The sequence below is a fragment of the Symphalangus syndactylus genome, chromosome 11, assembly GCF_028878055.3.
Source record: "Symphalangus syndactylus isolate Jambi chromosome 11, NHGRI_mSymSyn1-v2.1_pri, whole genome shotgun sequence".
NCBI lineage: Eukaryota > Metazoa > Chordata > Mammalia > Primates > Hylobatidae > Symphalangus > Symphalangus syndactylus.
In genome coordinates this window covers 69509408-69535376 of record NC_072433.2, presented here as the reverse complement: position 1 = coordinate 69535376, position 25969 = coordinate 69509408, and the positions used below count along the sequence as shown (strand labels likewise).

The 25969-nt window shown below is 41.7% G+C and overlaps 1 protein-coding gene across 14 annotated transcripts in view; it reads right to left on the bottom strand.

Annotated features, from left to right (window-relative positions):
* ATG10 (autophagy related 10) overlaps nt 1-9576 on the bottom strand; it is a 299098-nt gene extending 289522 nt beyond the window's left edge. For 10 of the 14 annotated variants that reach the window (XR_008649375.2, XR_008649374.2, XR_010114443.1 and 7 more), the window contains exons 1-2: nt 9260-9530; nt 8272-8418 (exon numbers count right to left, since the gene is read on the bottom strand). Coding sequence is in view for 9 of the 14 variants with exons in the window: in XM_055233296.2 (XP_055089271.1) it covers nt 8272-8382 (111 nt within the window). In the remaining 5 variants the exon portion in view is untranslated. Of the gene's footprint in view, nt 1-179; nt 274-8271; nt 8419-9259 lie in introns of those variants that run through there. The other 4 variants (XM_055233288.2, XM_055233287.2, XM_055233293.2 and 1 more) reach the window with 3 other exon arrangements.
* Nucleotides 9577-25969: the final 16393 nt, after the last annotated feature.

Genomic DNA, 25969 nt, shown 5'->3' with positions numbered 1-25969 from the left:
ATAAAGTAAGCAATTTCCTGAATATTTGTCCCTCCTAGCAACAATTCCACATTATTTATAACTCTAAGTGTAGGCTCTTTTTTAAAAAACATGCAGTATCAGCTAGGAGAGTTAAACATCAACCCACTACTTTTATGGCAATTTGGCTTGAATTGATTTAGATTAATTTAATCATTTACCTAGCAAGGTCCTTAGGCAGTGGTCCTCAAATTTTAGACAGCAAGGAAGCACCCACAGTGCAAATTCAAATGCAGAATCCTAGGCCTTGGCCAGAAAAATAACCTGATTCTGAAGACCCAAAATAATTACTTTTAATTAGCACCTGGGATACTTTCAAAGGGAATCATGCTAAAAGATTAGCATGATCCCTAGACGAAAGATGAATCATTTTGACAGGGCTGGTAAAAGACCTGGATTTCAAGACATTTGGCAGCCTGGGTGGGACACAGAAGGCATGGCCCTGGGCGAGCCAATAAAATAGCACAGAGACACATCAGAAGAGAAGTCGGATCAGTCCTGACAACAGATGACTAGCAGGGCTCAATTCTCCCTCCTTGCCTTCCCATTGGAATACATATTCCAAATCAAAGTTTAAATGAGAGGCAACACTGTACCTGGCCTGGAAATGAGGAATCTCTGTTGGTAGCTGAGGCTTGCTCTGACCTCTCTATCACTAGGTCAGGGGGAAGAGAGTCATTTCACCCTCTCCCATTCCCTTCAGAGAAACAGATCCTGAGTTGCCCCACCCCTCCTGGTTTCTAGCACCACTGGTAATTCTCTTTCAAGGCAGTTCTCTCCCAGTAGTGCAGTGTGCATGGCCAGATGTGGAAGGTAAAGCTCTGAGGTGCACTGAGTATTGTGCAGCGAGCGACAGGTAGCTGCAGGAACAGAATGAGCTCTCAGAATAGTACAGTCTCACCACTAACACCCCAAAAAACTAAAAAAAAAAAAAAAACTATAAATTATTTCAAATCACACAAAAACACTCCTCTCATTATAGTTACAGGACCGAAAGATTCAACACTAGGAAAGGAAGACCTCTCCTAAGTAAAGAAAATGATCTATCCTTCATAAATTTGGTTGTACCCATTCATCTGCTTTCCAAGCTAACATAAAGAGGAAGATTCCTCCAGCTTCTAAGTGTAGTAAGAGAGAGGAAGGAACGCTTGGTCACTCTGACCAGTCAACATGCCCCTCTTTTGTCAAGGTAAGTAAACCAAAAACATTAATAACAACACAAGACCTTTAAGAAGCTCTTGCATAAGAAAAGAGGGGAACTACCATAAACAGGAAGAGGGAAAGCTTGCTCCTGTAATGGACTTACACTAGGAATATGGAAATCAAACTGAGGAATTATCTACTCTATGTTCCCAATTTTAAAAAGACAAAGAGAAAGGGAAAGACCTCTAAAAGCAAGAGATGAGGAAGGAAAAACAGCTGAGATTAAAAAGGAAACTGGATAAGAAAAAACTGGAAGGAAGGCCGGGCGCGGTGGCTCACGCTTGTAATCCCAGCACTTTGGGAGGCCGAGGCGGGCGGATCACGAGGTCAGGAGATCGAGACCACGGTGAAACCCTGTCTCTACTAAAAATACAAAAAATTAGCCGGGCGTGGTGGCGGGCGCCTGTAGTCCCAGCTACTCGGAGAGGCTGAGGCAGGAGAATGGCGTGAACCCGGGAGGCGGAGCTTGCAATGAGCCGAGATCGTGCCACTGCACTCCAGCCTGGGCGACAGAGCGAGACTCCGTCTCAAAAAAAAAAAAAAAAAGAAAAAACTGGAAGGAAATTCAAACATGTAACAGTAGATATATAAATTCTACATTCAAGGCAACAGAGAGACGTATAAAAGCTGGAAAAAAATCACATTCGTGTTTCAGTGTATAAGCACATAAGATCCTCTCCAAACACACAAAAGAAAAAAGACCATGATGAAAACAATGCATATTGTTTGATGGAAGGACAAAGAACACAGGTCCAACCTACAAATAACTGGAATTTCTGAACTACAATCATAAGCAAACGTACAACTGAAAAACTGTTCTAAGATGGAAAAAAAAAAAGATTTAAAATATTTACCTATAAATTGAAAGAATTCACCATGTTTCTAAAAAAAACAAAGCTGCTGGAAAGAAACTTATGCCTAAACATAGCCTACAGGAATATCTTAATTTAAAGACTAGAAAGAAAAAGATGCAGGCCAAAAAAAAAAAAAAGGTTTACCTACAATTAACAAAAATCAGGGTAGCCTCTGCCATCTTCACCCACTGCAACGAATGCCAGATGATAGAGCAATGTCTGCAATGTCTGGGGATTTGATTTACGCTTTGTATCTTAGCATCTATAACAGATAGGCAAACAGTAAACATTTTTTTTTTTTTTTTTTTTTTGAGACAGAGTCTCGCTCTGTCGCCCAGGCTGGAGTGCAGTGGTGCTATCTCGGCTCACTGCAAGCTTCACCTCCCAGGTTCACGCCATTCTCCTGCCTCAGCCTCCCGAGTAGCTGGGACTACAAGGGCCCGAACCAGGCCCGGCTAATTTTTTGTACTTTTTAGTAGAGATGGGGTTTCTCCCTGTTAGCCAGGATGGTCTTGATCTCCTGACCTCGTGATCCGCCCATCTCGGCCTCCCGAAGTGCTGGGATTACAGGTGTGAGCCACCGCGCCCAGCCAGTAAACTTTTTTTTTTAAGTTGTAAATGAATAAAAGAAAAATTCGGACCAGGCACAGTGGCTCATGCCTGTAATCCCAGCACTTTGGGAGGCTGAGACAGGAGAATCACCTGAGGTCAGGAGTTCAAGACCAGCCTGGCTAACGTGGCGAAATCCCCTCTACTAAAAATACAAAAATTAGCCAGATGCAGTGGTGTGCACCTGTAGTCCCAGCTACTCCAGAGGCTGAGGCAGGAGAATTGCTTAAACCCAGGAGGCGAAGGTTGCAGTGAGCTAAGATTGCGCCACTGCACTCCAGCCTGGGTGACAAAGTGAGACTCCATCTTAAAAAAAAAAGAAAAATTCAAAAATTTGAATGGACTTATTCTATATATCTCTTCTCATTTATAGTACCTTTCTTCAACTTTCAGGCCTATTCACTTCTTGAACCTTTTCTTACACAAACTGATGTATACTTTGCAAGGCCGAGGTAGGAGGATCACTTGAGGCTAGGAATTCAAGGTTGCAGTGAGCTATGACCGTGACACTGCCCTTTAGCCTGGAAGACAGCAAGATCCTGTCTCTAAAACAAACAAACAACTACAACAACAACAAAAAACCACCGATCTATATGACATCCAATCTTTCTGATACCAGTATCATTACTTTTATTAAAAGATAATTTTTTAATAAAACTCTGCTAGGACATAAGAAAAACTGTTCCACCACTGATGACAATTTGAGCTGATCCACAGCTCAAACTCTCTTGCTGTCTTTGAACAGTGGGTAGTAGTACTAGTACAACAAACTCTAGTCAGCACATATGCCAAGTATCCCGGAATTAGGAAATAAGGAGATAATGAGGTATCCTTGGCCAAAAGTATCCAAAAAATAAGAAGAGACAGAAAGGAGCAGTGGCTCATGCCTGTAATCCCAGCATTTTGGGAGGCCAAGGTGGATCATCTGAGGTCAGGAGTTTGAGACCAGCCTGACCAACATGGTGAAACCTCATCTCTACTAAAAATACAAAAAAATTGGCTGGGCGTGATGGCGGGCGCATGTAATCCCAGCTACTTGGGAGGCTGAGGCAGGAGAATCGCTTGAACCTGGGAGGCAGAGGTTGCAATGAGCTGAGATCGTGCCATTGCACTCCAACTTGGGCGACAGAGCAAGACTCCGCCTCAAAAAAAAAAAAGACCAACACAATATCAGAAGCTACAGAATCAATGCCAGTCTGAATACAGATGACAGAGCAAAGTATCTTTAAAATATACTACCAAGTGCCATATTTTTATTTTGGAAAATAAAAAAAGGAAATGGTTGGACATTTTTGTAATGAAAGGCACATTCCCTTTAAATTTTTCTTCTTGCAAAAGTCTTTGTTCAGAGATGAGACTAATGTGCCTTCTATTTCCACAAGTTTTTCATTCATTCACTCAGTACCTACAATACCCTAGTGCTTGCTGTGAGTGTCCTCCCAGAAAAGAATGTCAAACTCCCTGGCAAAACTGGGGAAGACTCCAAAACTTGGAGTTCTGAACACATGAATTCAATTCTTGAAGAAATGAATTTTGAAATTTGAGTAAGGGCCAACCAGGTGGAGACAAAGTCACTCCAAAAAGATGGAGGAGCTCCTGCAAAGACAGGGTCTGAAAAGAATGCAAGGTTTAAAAATAAAACAAACGGCAGTGGATGGAGCATAGCTCAGGTGGAGAAGAGTATGGGCAAATAAGGTCTAATGGTTCCCAACTTTATGGGGAACCCACTCTTCAAGGGGCTGCTTGGAAATAAATAGGATCATATTGGATTGTCAAAAAGAAGTTAAGAGTTTGCCATTGCCATTTAGTGCTGAGGGACCAGGTAAAATAAACATCCTACAATGTGCAGGACAATCCCACACAGTGAAGAGTTGTCTGTAAAAATGCCAGTAGAGCTCCCTTTGAGAAATACTGGGAAGTAGGTAAGGAATTAACAAAGTCTAGAGAATTTAACTCTAGGGACTCAGCATATCCTTTAAAATCTGCGATCACAATCTCCATTTCACTCACTAAATATTTACTAAGTACTAAAAGATAAACTAAGGCACAATAAAATTTTAAAGAATTTATTTGAGGTCAGGCACAGTAATCCTAGCACTTTGGGAGGACAAGGCAGGTGGATTGCCTGAGCTCAGGAATTCAAGACCAGCCTGGGCAAATGGTGAGATCCCACCTCTACAAAAAATACAAAAATTAGCCTGGCATAGTGGTACATGCCTGGAGTCCCAGCTACTTGGGAGGCTAAGGTGGGAGGATAGCTTGAGCCCAGGAAATCGAGGCTGCAGTGAGCCATAATTGCACTACTGCCCTCCAGCCTGGGCGACACAAGATACTGTCTCAAAAAAACAAAAACAAGAAAATGTTTATTTAAGCAGACAATGATTAACCCATTTATGCCGGAGGTTGCACATTTTTTTGTGTGAAAAATCAGACCTTGGCGATGACCTTGAGCAGGATATAAATAACTCCCACAAGCTTAGCATTCCAATAATGGAACACTAGGCATATTAATGAATTGGTCAGCTCCAGAATGCAGGCAATACGGGGCTGCACCAAAGGGACACAGTTAGAAGGCTTCTGAAGAGTGAACAGCAGAAGCAAGGCCAAGAAAATCTGTGACTGGTCAAAACTTAGATCATTCCAGTAAAAGTCAGTGGTTAGAGGTTACTTGATGGTTTCTGATTGGTTAAGCTAAAGTTTCATTTTCCTAGAATACGACCATTTATACTGAGTTGGGTGTAAGTTTGTTTATGTAGGAACCCAGGGCACTGGAGCTTCCTCAGGCAATGGCCTCCCAATTAATTATTTTAACACAGGAAGCTGTTTTTGCTGGGCAATAAATATGTTTCCTTCTTTCCTTTGACCATCATGAAGCTTGGAACTTTGTGGCCTACCTTTAATAACTGTACAACATTCACAGTATATTTTCAGTATAACTCACCCTAATCACATCTTTCTATTCAAGCTTCGTATTTTTATGATCTTGATTTCTCTTTATTTTGTATGTTGTTATATATTATATAGTTTATAAGCTACCTCAAATACTTTTGGAACAAAATTGAGTTTAAATTTAAAACTCTAAGCTACAAAAGTACAATGAAAAAACAGAAAAGAAAAAGAAAACTAGATAGTAAGATGGAAAGAAAAAAATATTACACTGAGCCCCCAGATCATCCTGAGAGGTTTGAGACTTTTTTTTTTTGAGAGAGGGGTCTCTATGTCACCCAGGTTGGAGGGCAGTGGTACCATCTCAGCTGACTGCAACCTCCACCTCCCAGGCTCAAGCAATCCTCCCACCTCAGCCTCTTGAGTAGCTGGGACCACATGTGTGCACCACCATGCACAGCTAATTTTTTGTATTTTTTGTAGAGACGGTTTTGCAATGTTGCCAAGGCTGGGCTCGAACTCCTCAGCTCAGGCAATTTGCCTGCCTCAGCCTCCCAAAGTGCTGAGATCACAGGCATGAACCATTGCATCCAGCCTTGGTTTAAGAGACTTTCAAAAAGAAGTATAATACAGTCTTTGCCTTCAATAGTTTGTAATAAAATTTTTTTTTATTTTTCAGAATACACATTCTTCTCAAAGTAATCAAATTTTTAGGTAAAGATTCACATTGAAAAGAACATCAGAGAATAATGGATAATAAAAAACAGTGATAAATTGTACAACCACTGTTTAAAGAATTAGTATGGATTAAAATAATTAAAATCGCATATATTACTATGTATTAAGAACTGGTAATAAATCCTGAGAGCAACTTTTTGGGGTAAATTACTAGGATTTTCTTTATTTTATAGATAAGGAAATTGAGACAGAGAGGGTAACGTGTCCAAGGTAACACAGCTGTTAAGTGTAGTAATTTGACCTAAGGAAGTCTGGAACAAGAGCCTGTACCCTACAGGAGTTAGATTTCAGTTAATCCTTGAATTATAGGAGGACATAGAAAGAAAGAAATAGAAGGGATGGGGCAGTGGCAGTGAACCTTGGAACAGATTGAAATGAGGTAGACCAGTAAAGAACCTGAATGGAGAGTATAGATTGAGGGATATTGAGAATCTGGGGACAGGGTGCAGGAAGTTTACAGTCTTAAAACTCAAAGGAAGCTTGGAGACGTAGCTCTCGCCTTTAGTCTTCACTACTCAGGAGGCTGAGGCAGGAGGGCTGCTTGAGCCAGGAGTCAAGGCTGTGTAGTGCCTTCTAATTGTGCCTCTAAATAGCCACTGCACTCCAGCCTGGGCAACTTAGAGACCCCACTTCTTAAAAAACCAAAAAAAGAAACTAAAAAACCCAAAGGAGATTCCATTTAAAACAACTGGCAATAGGAAACCATTGTAGGTTCTTGAGCTCAGAAGAGATGATTAAAAAGGTTTTCTCGGAAAGATGTTACATGACAGTGATATGAAATAACCCTAGCTTCAAAGCTAAACTCCTATTACTAAGCCCTCTTCCTGGATCCTATAAACCTATGTGATCAGGTAAGCACATTAGAGAAGTCTTGTCTCTGCAGTTTTCAGCAACCATTCCCTAATTAAGATTCCTTCAGGTACAGCTTATTCTCCTATTTTCCATTCCCCAACTTTCTAATTGCTTTGTTATACTCAGGCTGCTTGTCCCCTGAAAACATTTGTTTTCAATAGATAATCACCAAATGATCTCCGTGGCTTTTTTTTTTCTTAAGTTTCCCTGATTATATTTACGATTCAAACACAACCTCCTGGGTCCCAAACACACTTCCAGGTTTCAAAGATAATAATCAAATCAAGCCCATCTTAAGAAATCTTCTGTAAGCTTTACTCTCCTTGTTTTTCCTAAAGGGCTGCTTTACCTTTCTCAGAAATGTATTAGGCATCAGGAACTACTATCGACATATATAGTTTGTCACAAAACATTATACATAACTTGAATGGCCCACCATGTAGCAAAATCTCAGTTAACCTTATCCTAAATAAAACAGGAGACAGCGGAAATAATCTTTTAACACTCCACATTCAAATGTATGCAGTTTAGAACTACTATTTCCACTAATTTCTTCAATTTAAAATATCAATAACAAGTTTTAAACTCTGCAATTTGCAAGACTTTAATTTTAATTTCTCAATACTCAGGATTTATTTTTTGGTCAAGGTTCTGTAACATTTCCTCTGGTCACTGTTTAACCCTTCGGAAGCAATGAGAAAGGATTCTACTTGGAGTCCTGAGATGTATTTGAGTACAACACAGGGCCTATGTCCTCCCATCCTGAGAAGCATAAACTTGTTTTTGCCACTAAAGAATAGAGACCATTGTCCAATAATAAAAGTTATAAATATGACTCAAAATGAACCTGTGACAAAGATTTATTAAACTCACAATGGAGCGAGCTGAATGGCTTAGTGTGCTCAAAAGCATTTCAGGAACTGAGCATAAACACTGAAGAAAGGATGGTAAGTTTGATAGGTTAGACAGAAAAATGGTTAATATTGGCCGGGCGCGGTGGCTGACGCCTGTAATCCCAGCACTTTGGGAGGCCGAGGCAGGCGGATCATAAGATCAGGAGTTCGGGACCAGCCTGGCCAGTATGGAGAAACCCCGTCTCTACTAAACTTACAAAAATTAGCTGAGCACGGTGGCGGGCACCTGTAGTCCCAGCAACTCGGGAGGCTGAGGCAGGAGAATTGCTTGAACCTGAGAGGCAGAGGTTGCAATGAGCCGAGATCATGCCACTGCACTCCAGCCTGGGCGACAGAGCAAGACTCTGTCTCAAAAAAAAGAAAAGAAAAATGGTTAATATCCTACAAGGCAATAAAACTACAACCTTTAGAAGTACTGTATTTTTTTCTCTCCCACTCAGAAATAATTTGCATCTCCATTAATGAAAAAGATGTTAACTACAAAGCTTAGGCCCTAATCAATAACATCATGCCAAACAAAATATAGTCCCCTAGACATCTAAATCATCTTCAGGTGGGCCTGTTAAACAGGCTCCATTTTGACTCTGAAAAAAACATGCTGTCCTTTTGCCTTATTTCCAATTACTTTTGTAATTTTTTACCACCACTAAAAGTTTCTATAAATCAGTCAACTATTCCTTTATCATTCTCCTGCCCTCCCCGCCAATTCTTGATTTTATAGGTTTTTTGGGAGGTTTAAAAAAAAAAACCTGTTGGCTCTAAATATCAAGTTATTCCTCCTGATACTTTATCTGAAACTTCAAATTAAGTTGGACTCAGCCACTGGAAGCCCCAGTAATTTAATACTGTTTCAACCAAAGATTTGCTATCAGTGTATGTGGATTTTAAACACAAAGTAGTTACTATCCACTTCGAGGGTGCTTTGGGTACTGGGCCAGGAGTGCTGGTGACACCGTGTGCGCCACGGGGACCCGGGGGAGTGTCCTCGCCCTTCCCCGCTCGCGGCGGCCAGCACAGGCCTGCAGTTCACCTGCGGGGACCCGCTTCCCCCGCCTTTTGTTCAGGACTGGGCTGTTTCCCGCCTACCCGCGCAAGCCCTTCCTCCCTTCCTAGGAGTGGGGCGAGGACCGTGTGGGAAGCAGAGCCGGGAGGAGGCAACCGGCAAGGGCTGTGGGGAATACTCACCCCGGTCCGCTCGGCCCCTGACCCCGCAGCCCAGCCCGGCGAGGGCGGGGCGACGGGGCCAGGGGGAGGAGAGCCGGGGAGAGGGACCCAGCGCCCTGCGAGGCCACTGCCGCGCCGGTGACCCTACGGAGCTGAATGATGGGACTGCGGGGGCCTCGAGGGCGGAGGAAGAGCCGAGCCAGAGCGCCCCGAGGCCAACCAGACGTGGTCGTGGCCTCCTTCAGTCAGGTCCGCCAGCGGCCGAGTCGGAGCGTGCGCATTGCGCCATCCCGCGCCGTGGGGGACGCCTAGCGCAGGCCGGTGACGTGATCGGCCGCGCGCTCTGGGCAGGGGCGGGGCTGGGACCCAGCCCGGGACTGGGAGCGGGTGGAGAGGAGGGAAGCGAGCCCTCCCCGCCGCCTGCGACCACCCCCGCCAAGGCCCCGCCCCTCGCTTGGCGGGCAGCTCTCACCCCCCAACCCCCACCTCGAATCCAACGCAGGCGGTGCCCTCCGCGGAGCACAAAGGCGGCTCGTTGATGGGGGGAGCGGGTTACTAGCATCCCCCAAGAGGTTGGAGAGCCATGCCAGCATGCTTACGCTACAAAAAGTCCTGTAAACACTACAATTAAGCACAAGCACGGCTACCCCTTGAAAACTTACGGATGGAGGGAGAAGTTAGGAATTCGAATATTGACAATAGTACCATCTGTGGCACATATCCCAGAGGAGAAAAAAAAAAAAAAAAAACTAGCAGCAAAATTAAATTGGGGCGAAACGATGGGGATAAAGACTAGAAAAAATGTAGGAGTAACAGGGATAATCGAACTGAAATAGCAGACATCTGAAAGAAAACTAGCATCTGCTCCTTCTAACAACAGAGTTAAATTGGAAATGAAAGGAGAAAATGCAGGCGAAGAAGTGAAAGGAAAAACCTGCTTCGAACTACATGACATGGTTTTTTGATCTTGTACTCCAGTTGTGTAAGATGTCACCATTGGAGGAAACTAGGTGATAGGTACACGGGACTCTAGGTGCTGTAGTATTTTTGCAATTCCTGTGTCTATAATTATTTCCAAATAATAAGTGTTTTTAAAAGGAGAGAATACTGATCCGTGGCGACCAGGGCGAAGGGCTGGAGGAAGGGGTTGACTAAAAAGGAGCTTGAGAGCTTCTATACCGTGATTGTGTTGGTGACTAAACCACTGTTTGACAGAACCCATAAGAGGTATAAATTTTGCTGCATGTGAAATAGTTTAAAACTCAAAATGATGCGACTAATAAAAATGAACTTACACTGGGCCGGGCGCAGTGGCTCACGCCTGTAATCCCAGCACTTTGGGAGGCCGAGGCGGGCGGATCACAAGGTCAGGAGATCGAGACCATCCTGGCTAGCACGGTGAAACCCCGTCTCTACTAAAAATACAAAAAATTAGCCGGGCGAGGTGGCAGGCGCCTGTAGTCCCAGCTACAAGGGAGGCTGAGGCAGGAGAATGGCGTGAACCCCGGGGGGCGGAGCCTGCAGTGAGCCGAGATCGCGCCACTGCACTCCAGCCTGGGTGAAAGAGCGAGACTCCGTCTCAAAAAAAAAAAAAAAAAAAAAAAATGAACTTACACTAACATTTTTTAGCAACTATGGATATAAATTAATTGGTAGCTGCCAATTTAGATTATCCATTTAATTTTTTTAAAAGCACAAGGCAGTGTGTTCTGAATGAGAGCTTAAGTAGACCAGGTGTCTCCATCAACTTTAAGTATTTACCTTAACAACGTATTTCACAGACGAAAACAAGAATGCCCCTGGGCACAGTGGCTCACGCCTGTAATCCCAGCACTTTGGGAGCCCGAGGTAGGAGGATCACTTTAGCCCAGGAGTTCGAGACCAGCTATGGGCAACACAGTGAGACCTCATCTCTACAAAAATAAGAATAAATTTTTTCAAAAAGAATGCATTGCTTTACATTGTACTCAATATTTTAGAAACAGTGCACAAACCACCATGTTAATTTAAAAAAAATTTTTTTTGCACTGGAGGTGTTTTAAAGTTTCATAATTCACATGCCAAAAACAAAGAAACTAAAAGAAATAACTCAGTTCACCTCCATGTACTTCCTCTCATCATATCCCTCATGGCAAAGAATGATATTGACCTGTTTATGTGTTTACCCTACAACACTATAAACTGCTTTAAGGCTACAGTCTGTCATCATAGCATCTCAAGGTTCAAGCAGAGCTCCTGTAGCTCTCCTCTCTGATGGCTGAGGTTCACTGAAAAATCTACTCACAAAGGACAGAGTAATTGGAGGAAAAGCATGCAAGTTTATTTAGCATATATACATGAGAACCTTCAGAATGAAGACCCATAGATACAGGGGAATTTTTTTTTTTTTTTTTTTTTTTTTTTTTGAGACGGAGTCTCTCTCTGTCGCCCAGGCTGGAGTGCAGTGGCGCAATCTCGGCTCACTGCAAGCTCCGCCTCCCGGGTTCACGCCATTCTCCTGCCTCAGCCTTTCCGAGTAGCTGGGACTACAGGCGCCCGCCACTACGCCCGGCTAATTTTTTTGTATTTTTAGTAGAGACGGGGTTTCACCGTGGTCTCGATCTCCTGACCTCGTGATCCGCCCGCCTCGGCCTCCCAAAGTGCTGGGATTACAAGCGTGAGCCACCGCCCCCGGCAGATACAGGGGAAATTGTAATGTCCATTTGTACATCCAACAAAGTATGGACAGCCATGTAGAAATATGATTGGACAAAAGGGTATGCTCTAATGCTAATAGCCTGAGTGGGGAAACCCAACAAGGCCTGTCTGTCTAGATTCTCCTTGGCCTCTCTGAGTATGCATTCCTGCCTTCCGGGTGTGGGGCGGGACCCTCTCTGCAATGAGGGTCTTAGGACCTACAGTCAAAAAAAGGTAGATCAGATAATTTCTTTATGGCCAGTTTTTACAAAGAAAGGCGGGAGAAAATTAAAGTAATATTTCCAGGATTTATGGCTGGCTTTGGGGAAAAGAGGTTGTAGTTTCTATGGCCTACCTAGTTTCTATGGCTAGCCTCAGGGGAGAATGGGACCAAGAGACAGGAAGGCAGGAGAAGGTCAGAGGAAATCTTTTGCTTCTGAGGCTGCTTCTGAGAGTTTCATTGTGGGGTATTATTTTCTAGTCCCAATATTCCTAACTAGTAGGAAGTATTCTTTGAATAAAACAAGGAATTGATCACAAAAAGAGAGGGAGTTAAAATTTATTGAATGCCTATTATAGTCCAGAAGCTTTATATGTACATAGTCAATCTCATAACTTCATGACATACCCATTTTACAATATCTTAATTATTAAATCCTTTTAATACTTACTTTATTAGATTTCTCTGTTTCATTTGGACATGTTGCTCACTTCTTTTTTTTTTTTTTTTTTTTTTGAGACGGAGTCTCGCTCTTTCACCCAGGCTGGAGTGCAGTGGCGCGATCTCCGCTCACTGCAAGCTCCGCCTCCTAGGTTCACGCCATTCTCCTGCCTCAGCCTCTCCGAGTAGCTGGGACTACAGGCGTCCGCCACCACGCCCGGCTAATTTTTTGTATTTTTAGTAGAGACGGGGTTTCACCTTGGTCTCGATCTCCTGACCTCGTGATCCACCAGCCTCGGCCTCCCAAAGTGCTGGGATTACAAGCGTGAGCCACCGCGCCCGGCCATTGCTCACTTCTAAAAAGTCGCTTCCTTTCACTTACGTAAAACCCGGTCCCCTGATTCTCCTTCCAGTTCTGTGACCATTCTTTTTTTTTTAAAGACAAAGTCTCCCGCTCTTTCACCCAGGCTGGAATGCAATGGCCTGGTCATAACTTACCGTAACCTGGAATTCCTGGCCTCAAGCAATCCTCCCGCCTCAGCCTCCCAAAGCGCTGGGATTACAGATGGGATTACAGATGCGGCCATTCTTTTTTCTCATTGTTTTAGGCTTTTGTTTGTCCATTATACTTTAATGCTCATGTTTCACACAGAGCCTTCTAAAAGTTGAAACTTCAGCTTTTTTGTTTTCTGTTTTAGTTCTCTGATACTCATGTAAATTTTTTTAATTCAAAATAGGGTTATACAAACTGCATTACATTCAAAGTCATTTTCCTTTAACCAATAAACACTTTTATTACCAAAAATTACAAAGCAGTATAAATGTGTCTTTCAAGATATAATTACAGGATTTATTTTAAAATAATAATTCATAATATCCTTTCGATAGTATGGTCCTATAAAAGGACACAAATTTAAAGTCCCATGGTAAATGTCTTATTTTCTCAATTTTGTCAGTTCTTATTACTTGCATGCATATATCCTTTCTGCTCATATCCCATAGGTCACACCTATATTCAAGTAAGGAAGAAAATGTAGCGTCTAGCCATGGGCTCGGTCAAACCTTGACAGGGTGGGATTGTTTTATTATTAAAACAAAGAAGAGAAGAATAGATACTAGGGAACAAAAGCTATCTCTACTGCAGCTTATAGTAGGCAGATCTCTTCCACCACCCTCCAGGAGGTCCTTAGGAAAAAATAAATTATATAAAAGAGTTAGAGGAGGTAATCTGATTGGATTGCAGAGATAAGAAACTTGTCTTGAAGCTGTGTGTGCATAGCACTTACTTAAAAGTGTGAGAGAAAAAAACACTAGTAGGCAAAACTATAGAGACAGTAAAAGATCAGTAGTTGCAAGAGTTTGGGGGAAGGGAGGCAAAGAGGGAAGAGATGAATACGTGGAGAATAGGGCATTTTTTAGGACAGTGAAACTATGATATATGATACTGAAATAGTGGATATATGACATTATGCATTTGTCAGAACTCATATTGCAAAGACAAGGAACAAGGCTAGATAGAATCTGATAACCCAGAAGGATATGCTATAGACAGGCAGTTTTTCTATATCCCCAAAAGTAAAGGAACATAGGGCCCTCTCAACCAATTCCAATGGGGGTAAAAAAGCACCTGGATAATAGACCACTGCCAGAACGATCCTTGCAGAACACTGGGTTCCCCTGATAAATTTAAAATACAGTGTATAGTTCCCAACTATCCTCAAATGCTTGAAAGATTAAAAAGTCCAACCATGAATGTTAAAAATGTAGACAAAGCAGGTCGGGTGTGGTGGCTCACACCTGTAATCCCAGCACTTTTGGAGGCCCAGGCAGGTGGATCACTTGAGGTCAGGAGTTCGAGACCAGTCTGGCCAGTATGGTGAAACCCCCATCTCTACTAAAAATACAAAAATTATTTGGGCGTTGTGGTGCATGCCTATAATCCCAGCTACTCGGGAGGCTGAGACATGAGAATTGCTTAAACCTGGGGGTGGGGGCAGAGAGTGGGATAAGGGTGGGGGCAGAAGTTGCAGTGAGCCAAGATGGCACCACTGCACTCCAGCCTGGGCAACAAAGCAAGACTCCGTCTCCAAAAAAAAAAAAAATGGAGACAAAGCAAATACCAAAATTCACTACATAAAATACTCTAACTCATTCCAACTCTGACTCAGATTGCTCAAATTGGATCATTTCCAGAAATGTCTTCTAACCTTCATAGTACAAACTAGACTCTCAAGAATAAGATCCTAAAAACTCAACCACAGGTAGAAGCTATAATCCCATTACTATCCTTTTTTTTTTTGAGACGGAGTCTTGCTCTGTCGCCCAGGCTGGGGTGCAGTGGCATGATCTCGGCTCACTGCAACCTTCTTCACCTCCCGGGTTCAAGCAATTCTCCGGCCTCAGCCTCCTGAGTAGCTGGGATTACAGGCGCGTGCCACCATGCCTGGCTAATTTTTGTATTTTTAGTAGAGACGGGATTTCACCATGTCAGTCAGGCTGGTCTTGAACTCCTGACCTCATGATCTGCCTGCCTCGGCCTCCCACAGTGCTGGGATTACAGGCTTGAGCCACTGCGCCAGCCTCATTGCCATGCATTCTTAGCTATAGGACATCACTGCTGCAATTCTACATTATCTTTATCCTTTGCTAATATCAAAACCTTTACAAATAATTTTCAGTAACCTTGGGACTTTAAATGTTTATTTTATTTTATTTTATTTTATTATTTATTTTTCTGACATAGAGTCTCACTCTGTCGCCCAGGCTGGACTGCAGCGATGCCATCTGGGCTTACTGCAACCTCTGTCTCCCAGGTTCCAGTGATTCTCGTGCCTCAGCCTCCCGAGTAGCTGGAATTACAGGCGCGTGCCACCACGCCCAGCTAATTTTTTTTATTTTTAGCAGAGAGGGAATTTCACCATGTTGGACAGGCTGATCTTGAACTCCTGACCTCAAGTGATCCACCCGCCTTGGCCTCTCAAAGTGCTGGGGTTATAGGCATAAGCCACCATGCCTGGCCTTTTTAATGTTTCTAAGGCAGCACAGATAATTAAATAATTATAGATTGTCATTAAAATATGACAATTCTCCATTGCTGTTTCCATACAAATATTTTAATCCCAAGTGTCAAGTCACAATCTCCAATTTTATATACTGTAATTATATGTATACTATTAAAAATCAAATAAAACATATAATTTTCAAACATTTAATTCCATAAAAATAACCAAATTCAGAAACAAAAATGTTTCTAAATTAAAATCATCAACTAAGTCAAGCTCTAAGCTAAGGAATGTGATCAATATAGAATATTAGTAGTATACAATTTTTATTTTCATATCGATCACAAAATGTGTATCTAGTAGAATACAATTTTTATTTTCATATTGATAACAAAATGTATATCTACTCCTAGATATTTACTCAAGAGAAATAAATATATATGTCCGCAAAAATACTTGTATGCAATTATTCATAGAAGCATTATTCATAAGAGCCAAAGCTGAAAACAATCTGAACGTCTTTCCAGATGAATGAGAAGCAAATTGTGGTACAGTATGTCCATACAGTGGAAGACTACTCAACAGTAAGAAGAAACTAATTACTGCTAAATGCAACAACATGAATTGATCTCAAAACATCATGCTGAGCAAAAGAAGCCAGACATATACATACTGTATGATACCATTTTCTAGAACTGGCAAAGCTAATCTAGAGTGGCTAATCTAGAATAAATGAGTAGTTGCTAAGGGCTGAGGATTGGAGACAGGATTAACTACAAAGGGTATGAGGTAACATTTGGGGATAATGAAAATATTTTGATTGTGGCCATGGTTATATGTTCTCTTAGTCTATTCAGGCTGCTATAACAAAATACCATAAACTGGGTAACTTATAAGCAGCAGAAATGTATGTCTCATAGATATGAAAGCTGGAAAGTCCAAGATCAGGGCACTAGCAGACTTGGTGTCTAGTGAGGACCTGGTTCTGGATTTGTTGAAAAGCCCTGTCTCCTAGTACCATCAGCTTGGGGATCAAGATCTCATTTTGGGGAAAGACATTCAGACCATAGTAGCATATGGGGTGTATGCATTTGTCAAGATGCATTGAACTGTAGACTTAATTTGGGAGCATTTTATTGTATATAAATTATACCTCAAAAATTATTAAAAATATAAAAATAAAACAAAACCCCAAAAATATATATGTACTTCACATGTATTAAAGGCAATAATAAGGTGTAAGGGAGACCTTGAATCACCTTGCTGTTACTGTTAGCAGTTCTCTCAACTTCACTGTGATATAGACCCTTTTTTTTGGCAGTATCATATCACTATTTTAAATTAACAGACTTTACTTTGTAGAAAATGTTTATGTTTCCAGAAAATTGAGCAGATATTATGGATAATTACTATCAATCTATCTATCTATCTGCAACCGACTCATAGTTTTACCTTTTATTAACATCTTCCATTAGTGTGGTACATTTGTTACAATTGAGCTAAGTTGTAGGTTATTGGTAAATATGTAAATTATATCCTGTCTGGTAGTGATTTGAATAGGATGCCCCACCCCTCCCGTGGAAAAACCAGTTCTATCCCATTTTGCCTGGTTCATATGAGTAAAATGAACTTTTAAACATGTTCATTGGTATATCTCTATGAAAGTCATGATTTTACCCTTTTCTGAAATTATCTTTTAATAAGGGCCTGGCAATTTACACCCATGTGGCTTTTCAGTCCTAATCTTCACTGAAGTGTCCAGGACCACTGAAGGGAAGGGCAGTCCAGGGTCTTTGTAGGCACAGGCATGGGAAAACGAGCCAAATCTTGACCAAAGGGACCTTGAATGCAGAATGGTGAAAGGCTCAAGAAGAAGTAAATGATAAAGTAGATCAACAGCAAAGTGTGATAGAAGAATGTGTAACACCTTTGGACAGTGCAGAAAAGAAGAGTCCAACAGGATATTTGCAGCACCCTATATCCATAATTCACTGATTTGGAAAGCAGTTGGTGGAAAATAATCTAGACAGTAAAAGAACTGCAGAATCTCATAAATTCTTCAGAAGTTTTGGTTCAAACACACTGTGCATTCGGGGCCCCAGCATAGACTCCCTGGTACCATGCAGCAAGATATTCTTTCGTACTGGACTTTCCACTCACCATCCAGCAAAGAAAATACCACAGGGGTAATGAGGTAAGATCAATGCACATGCCCCAGGGTCCATCTTTTGTTAGTAAGGACTTGAATGTCCTTGTTTAATAATGATCTGTTTCCTTAAATGTTGTGTGGCTATGTTTACTAATCAGGAATTAATTATGATTATAGGATTCAACTGCATATTGATATTAGTGTGTTATAATGATATTTTGCATAAAGACAAGTTTAGTCTGCAAACCTGGGAGCCTCTGGGCAGATTTAATTCAGGAAGCTGCTCTAGATTCAGATCAAATCAGGAGTTGCCTCCTGAGGCAATAACAATAATATGCACTTGCCCAGCCCCTTCATCTGCATTATCTCATTAGTGAGACAAGAGACATACTGTGGAAAGGGCACCAATTTGCAGTCAAGAAGTCATAGGGCAAGCTCCAGTCCTGTTGCTTCCATGGTATGTAAATGTTGGGCAGTCACTTACTTTCTCTGAACCTCAGGATCTGTATTTCTATGAAGTGGAATTGGTAATAATCCCAGCTTTGCAGGGCTGTGGAAACCAAAATATACACATTTTTAAATTTAAGGGACTGATACCTAGAGACAATGAAATTATACCAACAATCATTAATGTGATTGTGTAATCTGTATTTTCTAACAAGGAAAGATGACCAGGTACAAAGCAGAGTGTTAAAGAATTACCTCATTGATTGTTCTGTAGAAAAACAGTAAAAGATTATAATCAGAAATTAATCATGGTGACCTCTAGGTAGGAAGATCTTGGGTGATTTTTTTTTTTTTTTTTTTTTTTTTTTTAGACAGAGTCTCGCTCCGTTCCCCAGGCTAGAGTGCAGTGGAGTGATCTTGGCTCACTGCAACCGCCACCTCCCAGGTTCAGGTGATTCTCATCCCTCAGTCTCCCAAGTAGCTGGGATTAGAGGTGCCCGCCAACATGCCTAGCTAATTTTATGTATTTTTAGTAGATATGGGGTTTTACCATGTTGGCCAGGTTGGTCTCGAACTTCTAACTTGAGGTGATCATGGGTGTTTTTTTTTTCTTCATATGCTTTTGGTATTTGAGTTAAGAAAAATAATGTATTATCATTGATATGATTTTATAATAAAAATAAAAATTAAAAATAATAAGAAATAAAATAGTAAAAATAAAAATTTTATAATAAAAATGTTAACTTCAATTTAAAAATTAAAATTTATATCCGTGGCTTTAAATGACAACAAATTATTTATAATCTTTACTATGTTTGGACAGAAAGAAAGGATTATTATCTGGGTAAAAATTGTATCCTGTTGTTCTGTAAAGGGAGTAACAATGGAGGAAAAGAGGTCAACTTCAAAGGGGAAGAAAGCCAAAATGTAATGCCGGCAAAGGATGATAATGGGACATTCCAGATGGGCAGTGCCTACCTTCTGCAGTCCAGAGTTGGCCATGGAGAATGCCCCTTTGTGGTTCAGTCTTCCTCATATGAGGGGCTGATCATATAAATATGAAGGGATAGATAGTAGAAAGATGGAAAGAAACATCTTTCTCTATATATATTTACAAAGCAGGCATACAATGAGACATGAATAACGACAAGGAAGAAAGAGGATACCATGAAAGCTGTCCAGTCCCATTAAAATTACATGCTGTTAGAATGCTGAATTTGGAGTGAGGCTGCCCACAGTTAGGAGTATTGCTACATTTTTTATGTAATGTTTAACTGTTTAATACTATGATGGTTTTAATTCTTTATGCTGTTTGATGGGTGTGATAAAGAGGAGGTAACATACATTACCTCATAGACTTATCTCTGATATCGGTTCTTAATATACATAACACACATCCCGTGTGTAAAAGTCAGATGTTCAGTCTGGTAAATGGGGAAATGCTGGGATTTCACTTGGCTAATTGGTCATAAGGTCCTTATGAAGATGGTCCAGAGAGTGATATAACAGCCAACAGGTGAAGTATAGCACTTGAAAAGACACAAATAAAGAACTGCAATGCCTTCCCAGATCCTTATGCATTCCATTAGTCTCATTAAGGCCATTCAGACTGAGGTTATCGGCTTGTGTAATGCTTGGCCTGGAGATTCCACAAATCTGAAGCTGCCTAAGGCCCTGGGCGGGAAGACTGGGGTATAGGCAGCTGGACAGCGCTAGAGGACATCTGCCTGGAATAAGGGCAACAGTCAAGAAGTTATGAAAATACTTTGCCTGTGTGCTGCACCCATGTCACATCCCTGTATCCTTTCAATAAATGCCTTTGCTAAATGTAACGTGGGTATCTTATTTCTTCAGCTTTCAGAAATATAATTAAAACAATCTGGATTGGAATATTGAAAAGGAGATATCCAGTAGACAGTTGTTTAGTGTATAAGTCCAGAGCTCATGGAAGAGGTCAAGCTGAAAATATATACAGTGAAGTTATCTCCTATGCTGACTTAACTTATATTAACTCTACTATATGCATTTGGCAAAAAACAAAAACATATTTTTCTTATAACATGGCCGCTAAATGCAAGCCAACAACTTCATCTGGCGTTTAACTAAAGAAACAACCTTCTGTTCCAATAGCGGAGGAAAACTGGCTGTGTAGGATTTCTTGATTGATAGTATATACATTCAAAATCGTGTATACAGTATTTTAGAGGAAATTTTAAAGATTTTCAAAGATAATTTTAACTCTGTTTTATTTTTGCCTTTCACGCTGGCTTTAGATTCTAACCCCCTCAGAACAAGTCAGTCCCTGTATTTGGGTGTCATTGATTTACAGGTGATTGCAGTTCTGGTCACAGAAGAGGCTATTCTGGGGAGAGTACATAGAGTGAGAGAAGAGACCTGGGGATGAAATCTTAGGGAACATCAATATTTGAAAAGCAGACAGAAGAGCCTAAAATGATTCTAAAAGAATTAGGAGGGGGATGAGGAAAGACTAGTATCATAAGAAACCAAGAAGAGAGTTTTCCCCAGAGTCGTTAACTGTCAAAAATAAAGCAAAGAAAATTAAGGAAGATAAGTGCTGAGAAGTAACCATTGGCTTTGGAAATTAAGAAGACACTGACGACCTTAGCAAAAGCAGTCTGGGTGTTATGATGGCGCATGCCTCTCTAAAAGAATAAGTAGCCCTGGCACGGTGGCTCACACCTGTAATCCCAGCGCTTTGGGGGGTCGAGGTGGGTGGATCACGAGGTAAGGAGTTCGAGACCATCCTGGCCAATATGGTGAAACCCCGTTTCTACTTAAAATACAAAAATTTGCCGGGTGTGGTGGCGGGTGCCTGTAATCCCAACTACTCGGGAGGCTGAGGCAGGAGAATTGCTTGAACTCGGGAGGTGGAGGATGTGGTGAGCCAAGATCGTGCCACTGCACTCCAGCCTGGCTGACAGAGCAAGACTCCATCTCAAAAAAATAAATAAATAAATAAAATAAAAACAACAAAATGTTCAGAGTGGCAAGGAAGTAGAAACTTCAAGCTTTTCTTTTTTTTTTTTTTTTTTTTGAGACGCAGTCTCACTCTGTCACCCAGGCTGGAGTGCAGTGGCGCGATCTCGGCTCACTGCAAGCTCCGCCTCCCGGATTCACGCCATTCTCCTGCCTCAGCCTCTCCGAGTAGCTGGGACTACAGGCGCCCGCCACCACGCCCGGCTAATTTTTTGTATTTTTAGTAGAGACGGGGTTTCACCGTGGTCTCGATCTCCTGACCTCGTGATCTGCCCGCCTCGGCCTCCCAAAGTGCTGGGATTACAAGCGTGAGCCACCGCGCCCGGCCTAACTTCAAGCTTTTCTATGAAGAGAAGGAAAAAGGATAGCAGATAGGGAAGAATAAGAGCCAAGGAGTGTGTGGGGGGGGTACTTTCGTATTTCACATTTTAAATGGGTGTGACTTTGATCCAGTTTGTAGGCCAAGCACAAGAACCAGAAGAAACGAAGAGATAATTGAGACAACACAGCCCCTGAAGAGACACGGGGTGAGTCCCAAGTACTTAGTTGCATTAAGTGGAAGAAGGGCAAAGGAGAAAGATGTACTGGAAATAGATGCTTTGTGTTTGAGAGGAAAGAAATGCCAGAGAGAAAGGATTGAGGAAACTTCATTTCCGATAGCTTCCACTTTCTCTGTAACATAGGAAGTAAGCACAGCCATTTTCCATTTTTTTTTTTTTTTTTTTTCTGAGACGGAGTCTTACTCTGTCGCCCAGGCTGGAGTGCAGTGGCACGGTCTCGGCTCACTGCAACTTCCGTCTCCCAGGTTCAAGCAGTTCTCCTGCCTCAGCCTCCCAAGTAGCTGGGACTACAGGGGCCCGCCATCACGCCTGGCTAATTTTTTTGTATTTTAGTAGAGACGGGGTTTCATCTTGTTGCCCAGGCTGGTCGCGAACTCCTGAGATCAGGCAATCTGCCTGCCTTGGCCTCCGAAAGTGCTGGGATTACAGGTGTGAGCCACTGCGCCCGGCCAAGCACAGCCATTTTCTAGAAATGAGGAAGAGGGTGATGGGTGCACCAAAATGTCAGAAATCCACTACGGAATTTATCCTTGTAACCAAACACCACCTGTTCTTCCAAAACCTATTGAAATAAAAATAAAATAAAATAAAAGTGAGGAGAGGGGATTAGAAAACAAGTAAACTTTTTTTTTTTTTTTTCTTTTTGAGACGGAGTCTTGCTCTGTCGCCCAGGCTGGAGTGCAGTGGCACGATCTCGGCTCACTGCAAGCTCCGCCTCCCGGGTTCACGCCATTCTCCTGCCTCAGCCTTCCGCGTAGCTGGGACTACAGGCGCCCGCCATTACGCCTGGCTAATTTTTTGTATTTTTGGTAGAGACGGGGTTTCACCATGTTGGCCAGGATGGTCTGTATCTCCTGACCTCTTGATCCGCCCGCCTCGGCCTCCCAAAGTGCTGGGATTACAGGCTTGAGTCACCGCGCCCGGCCGTAAACTTTTAAAATAGATTTGGAAGAGAAGAAGCTGAGAAGGGACATATAGGATTTGAGAGTATAGCTAAGACTGGATTCCTCTGCTTGTGGAGGTCCTAATTCCTAAATTTTATGTGATTGTTTTTCCCAGTACCACTCATTCTGGTTGGGAGAAGGAGTATAAAAGGGAGATGAGGCCGGGCGCAGTGGCTCACGCCTGTAATCCCAGCACTTTGGGAGGCTGAGGTGGGCGGATTGTCTGAGCTCAGGAGTTTGAGGCCAGCTTGACCAAAATGGTGAAACCCCGTCTATACTAAAAATATATAAATTAGCTGGGCATTATGGCGGACGCCTGTAATCCCAGCTACTTAGGAGGCTGAGGCAGGAGAATCCCTTGAACTCGGGAGGCGGAGTTTGCAGTGAGCAAAGATAGCGCCACTGCACTCCAGCCTGACTCCATCTCAAAAAAAAAACGAGAAAAGAAATAGAGAGTGATAACTGGCAGAATAGGAGGACATGTCTGGAGAGGAGACTGGTGTGTGAAATTACAGATATATCAGTTTGTTCCAGTTGGGCACAAAGCTCAGAGATCAATCCAAGCTGAGTTGCGGATATAGAGAGGCAGTAAGGGCCCTAACCATTGAATAGGCACAGAACTATGAGTGTAAAGTAGTGGAAGGGTCATTCATGGAGGCCTTAAGTTGAGGTTGAAAGACAATGAGCCAAGAACCAAAAAGTCTAAATGAATGTAGAGGATTAAGAAAAAGATGGTGATGAGGAAGGTAGAAAATAATACCAAGGGTGGCATGCAGTGGCTCACACCTGTAATCCCAGCACTTTGGGACCCTGAGGCTGGCGGATCACTTGAGGTCAGGAGATCTAGACCAGTCTGGCCAACGTGGCAAAACCCCATCTACTAAAAATACAAAAATTAGCAGGGTGTGGTGGTGGGCACCTGTAATCCCAGCTACCTGGGAGGCTGAGGGAGGAGAATCACTTGAATCTGGGAGGCGGAGGTGGCAGTGAGCTGAGATCATGCCACAGCACTCCAGCCTGGATGACAGAGCAAGAATCCATCTCCAAATAATAATAATAATACCAATGGGTTGGTATAGAGCTCAGTAGAAGAAAAATTTTACATAATAGGCAAACAAAATGGTCTGGAATCGGCACATTGGCAGTCAGAATATCAGCAATACCTCTAGGCTATAAGGAAGGGAGTCAGGCTAAAGTAAACTGGGGAATCTCAAGGAGACCTGTTTCAAATAGGTGAGTTCATGTCATACTGGATCTCTGTGCAAAATGGAAGTGTTAAGCCAATTAATATTCATTCATTTGTTTCAAAAACACATCAAGAATATAACATATGCCAGGCACTGTGCTAAGTGTTAGAAATACAGCAATGAACAAGACAAGCACTGCCCCCGCCTTAATGGAGGTTAAGTCTGTACGCAAGACCCTTGACAAACAAGCAGAAAATAATTTTGAGCCTGAACATGTTATGAGGCTGTTTAGATCTGGTTGTTGGAGGAATGTTAAAGGCTAAATCCACCAAAGCTTTCCCAAGAGTAAAGATATGCATACAATCTGGCAGGCATTGATATTGATAATGTTGATAAGACTTCTCAGGTCTTTAAAAAAGTCACTGATAGAGTTGTTTACTAAAAAGCAAACACTAGTTTATTGTATCTTTAGGGATTATTTACATTACAGCAAGGCACAGAATCTATTGATATGGAAATCAGTTAAGAATGCTTTAATAGCAAAACCACCACAGAACTGTATAATGTTCTTCCAAAACATAATACCTAAGAACCACATGAAAGTTAAATTTAAATGTTATATGCATGCAAGATGGAAAATTTCCTAGACGCTTTTAGAAACACTATTATAGATTGCTATTCTGAGTACCAAATGATAAGAGCAGTGAAAAGAACTACAGATGAATTATAGGTAGATAATATGTGACAACTCCATGTAAATTACATGTAAGATCATCTTTCCTTTGACACACCAAAAGCTTTACCCAGTAAGGGTATTTTCAATTACAATTAGTAAATTTCAGACAGAAACATTCAACCATTTAGATCCACTTTGAAAAAAGTTGTCTTATATCACCGTGTCTACAAATACAATCAGTGTATTAATAAATTTCTATTTTAAAAAACACAATATATCAGGAAAATAAAATATAAGCAATGTCAAGTAATCACAGATAACACTTTCCATGAATAAATGTAACAAAAGGTATAAAATTGAAAACAAAAAAAATCAAAACTTTAAAAAATGGATTATAATGTGCTGTAGAAGATGGGAGAGAATAAGGAAGAAGAAAACATGAAGCGACAGAAACTTATCACAAGATACCATATTCCTAGAGTACAAGAATGTTCAAGCCTCAAATCCGGAAGCCAACAGTCCCTTTTAGCCTTCTTAGCACATCCTCACAACCGGAGGCTTGAACATAAGCTTTTAGGGCCCAGTAAAGCCTTTGGGAGGCTTGCCACCTTGAATTTCACTGTGGATAAGGCTCAGTGAACAAATACCAGGCTGAAAAACAAGCTGACCTTCCCTTAGGAGGAAGGCTTTGGCTTAGGATAGATTTAAAGATTTCAGTCCTGTGTTTGCTTCCCCAAACTCCACTTGATTGTGCCAGAGGCCCACTATCTTCCTGGTGCTTTGCAAATTTTGTATTGGAACCATTTGTCTTAGAGAATATATACATCCCAGCAAATATTAATATGTCATAAAATAAATTTTCTTCTGTCTTACATGAAATAAGATCAAGGATCTAGTCCCACAGAAAACATTCTTCAGCAGGGTGTAAATAATGATAGCCACATAGTCATTCAACAACTGCTTACTCAGTAACTACTAAGTGCAAAGCACTTTGAGCAAAGCAGCATAAAGATAAAATTCTTGGTCACAAGCAATAGAAACTAACTGGCTAATTTTAGCAGAAAAGGAATTTATTGGCAGAATAACAAGTAGCTCAGAGAATCAACAGGAAGACTGAAGAACAAGGCTAAAAACAAACCAAAAAAAAAGGCAGGAGCCAAGGGCAGTCAGACAGCAGGAACCACAAGGTCACATCCAAGTTTGGTTAGGATGCTGCTTCTGCTGGCCCTGCCACAGGTAAACATACTGCCAGACGATGTGCTGGAACCACTGCCACTGGGAATATATTTTAACCATTATTTCCCATTTGCATGATTCATTTTAGAATTAAGTCCCCAGTCTGATTGGCCAAGCCTAGATTTCTTGCTCATGAAATCTAGCTGCCGGGGTTGGGAAGAAGGACTATTTGGCAAATTTGACTTCTGGAGAGAGA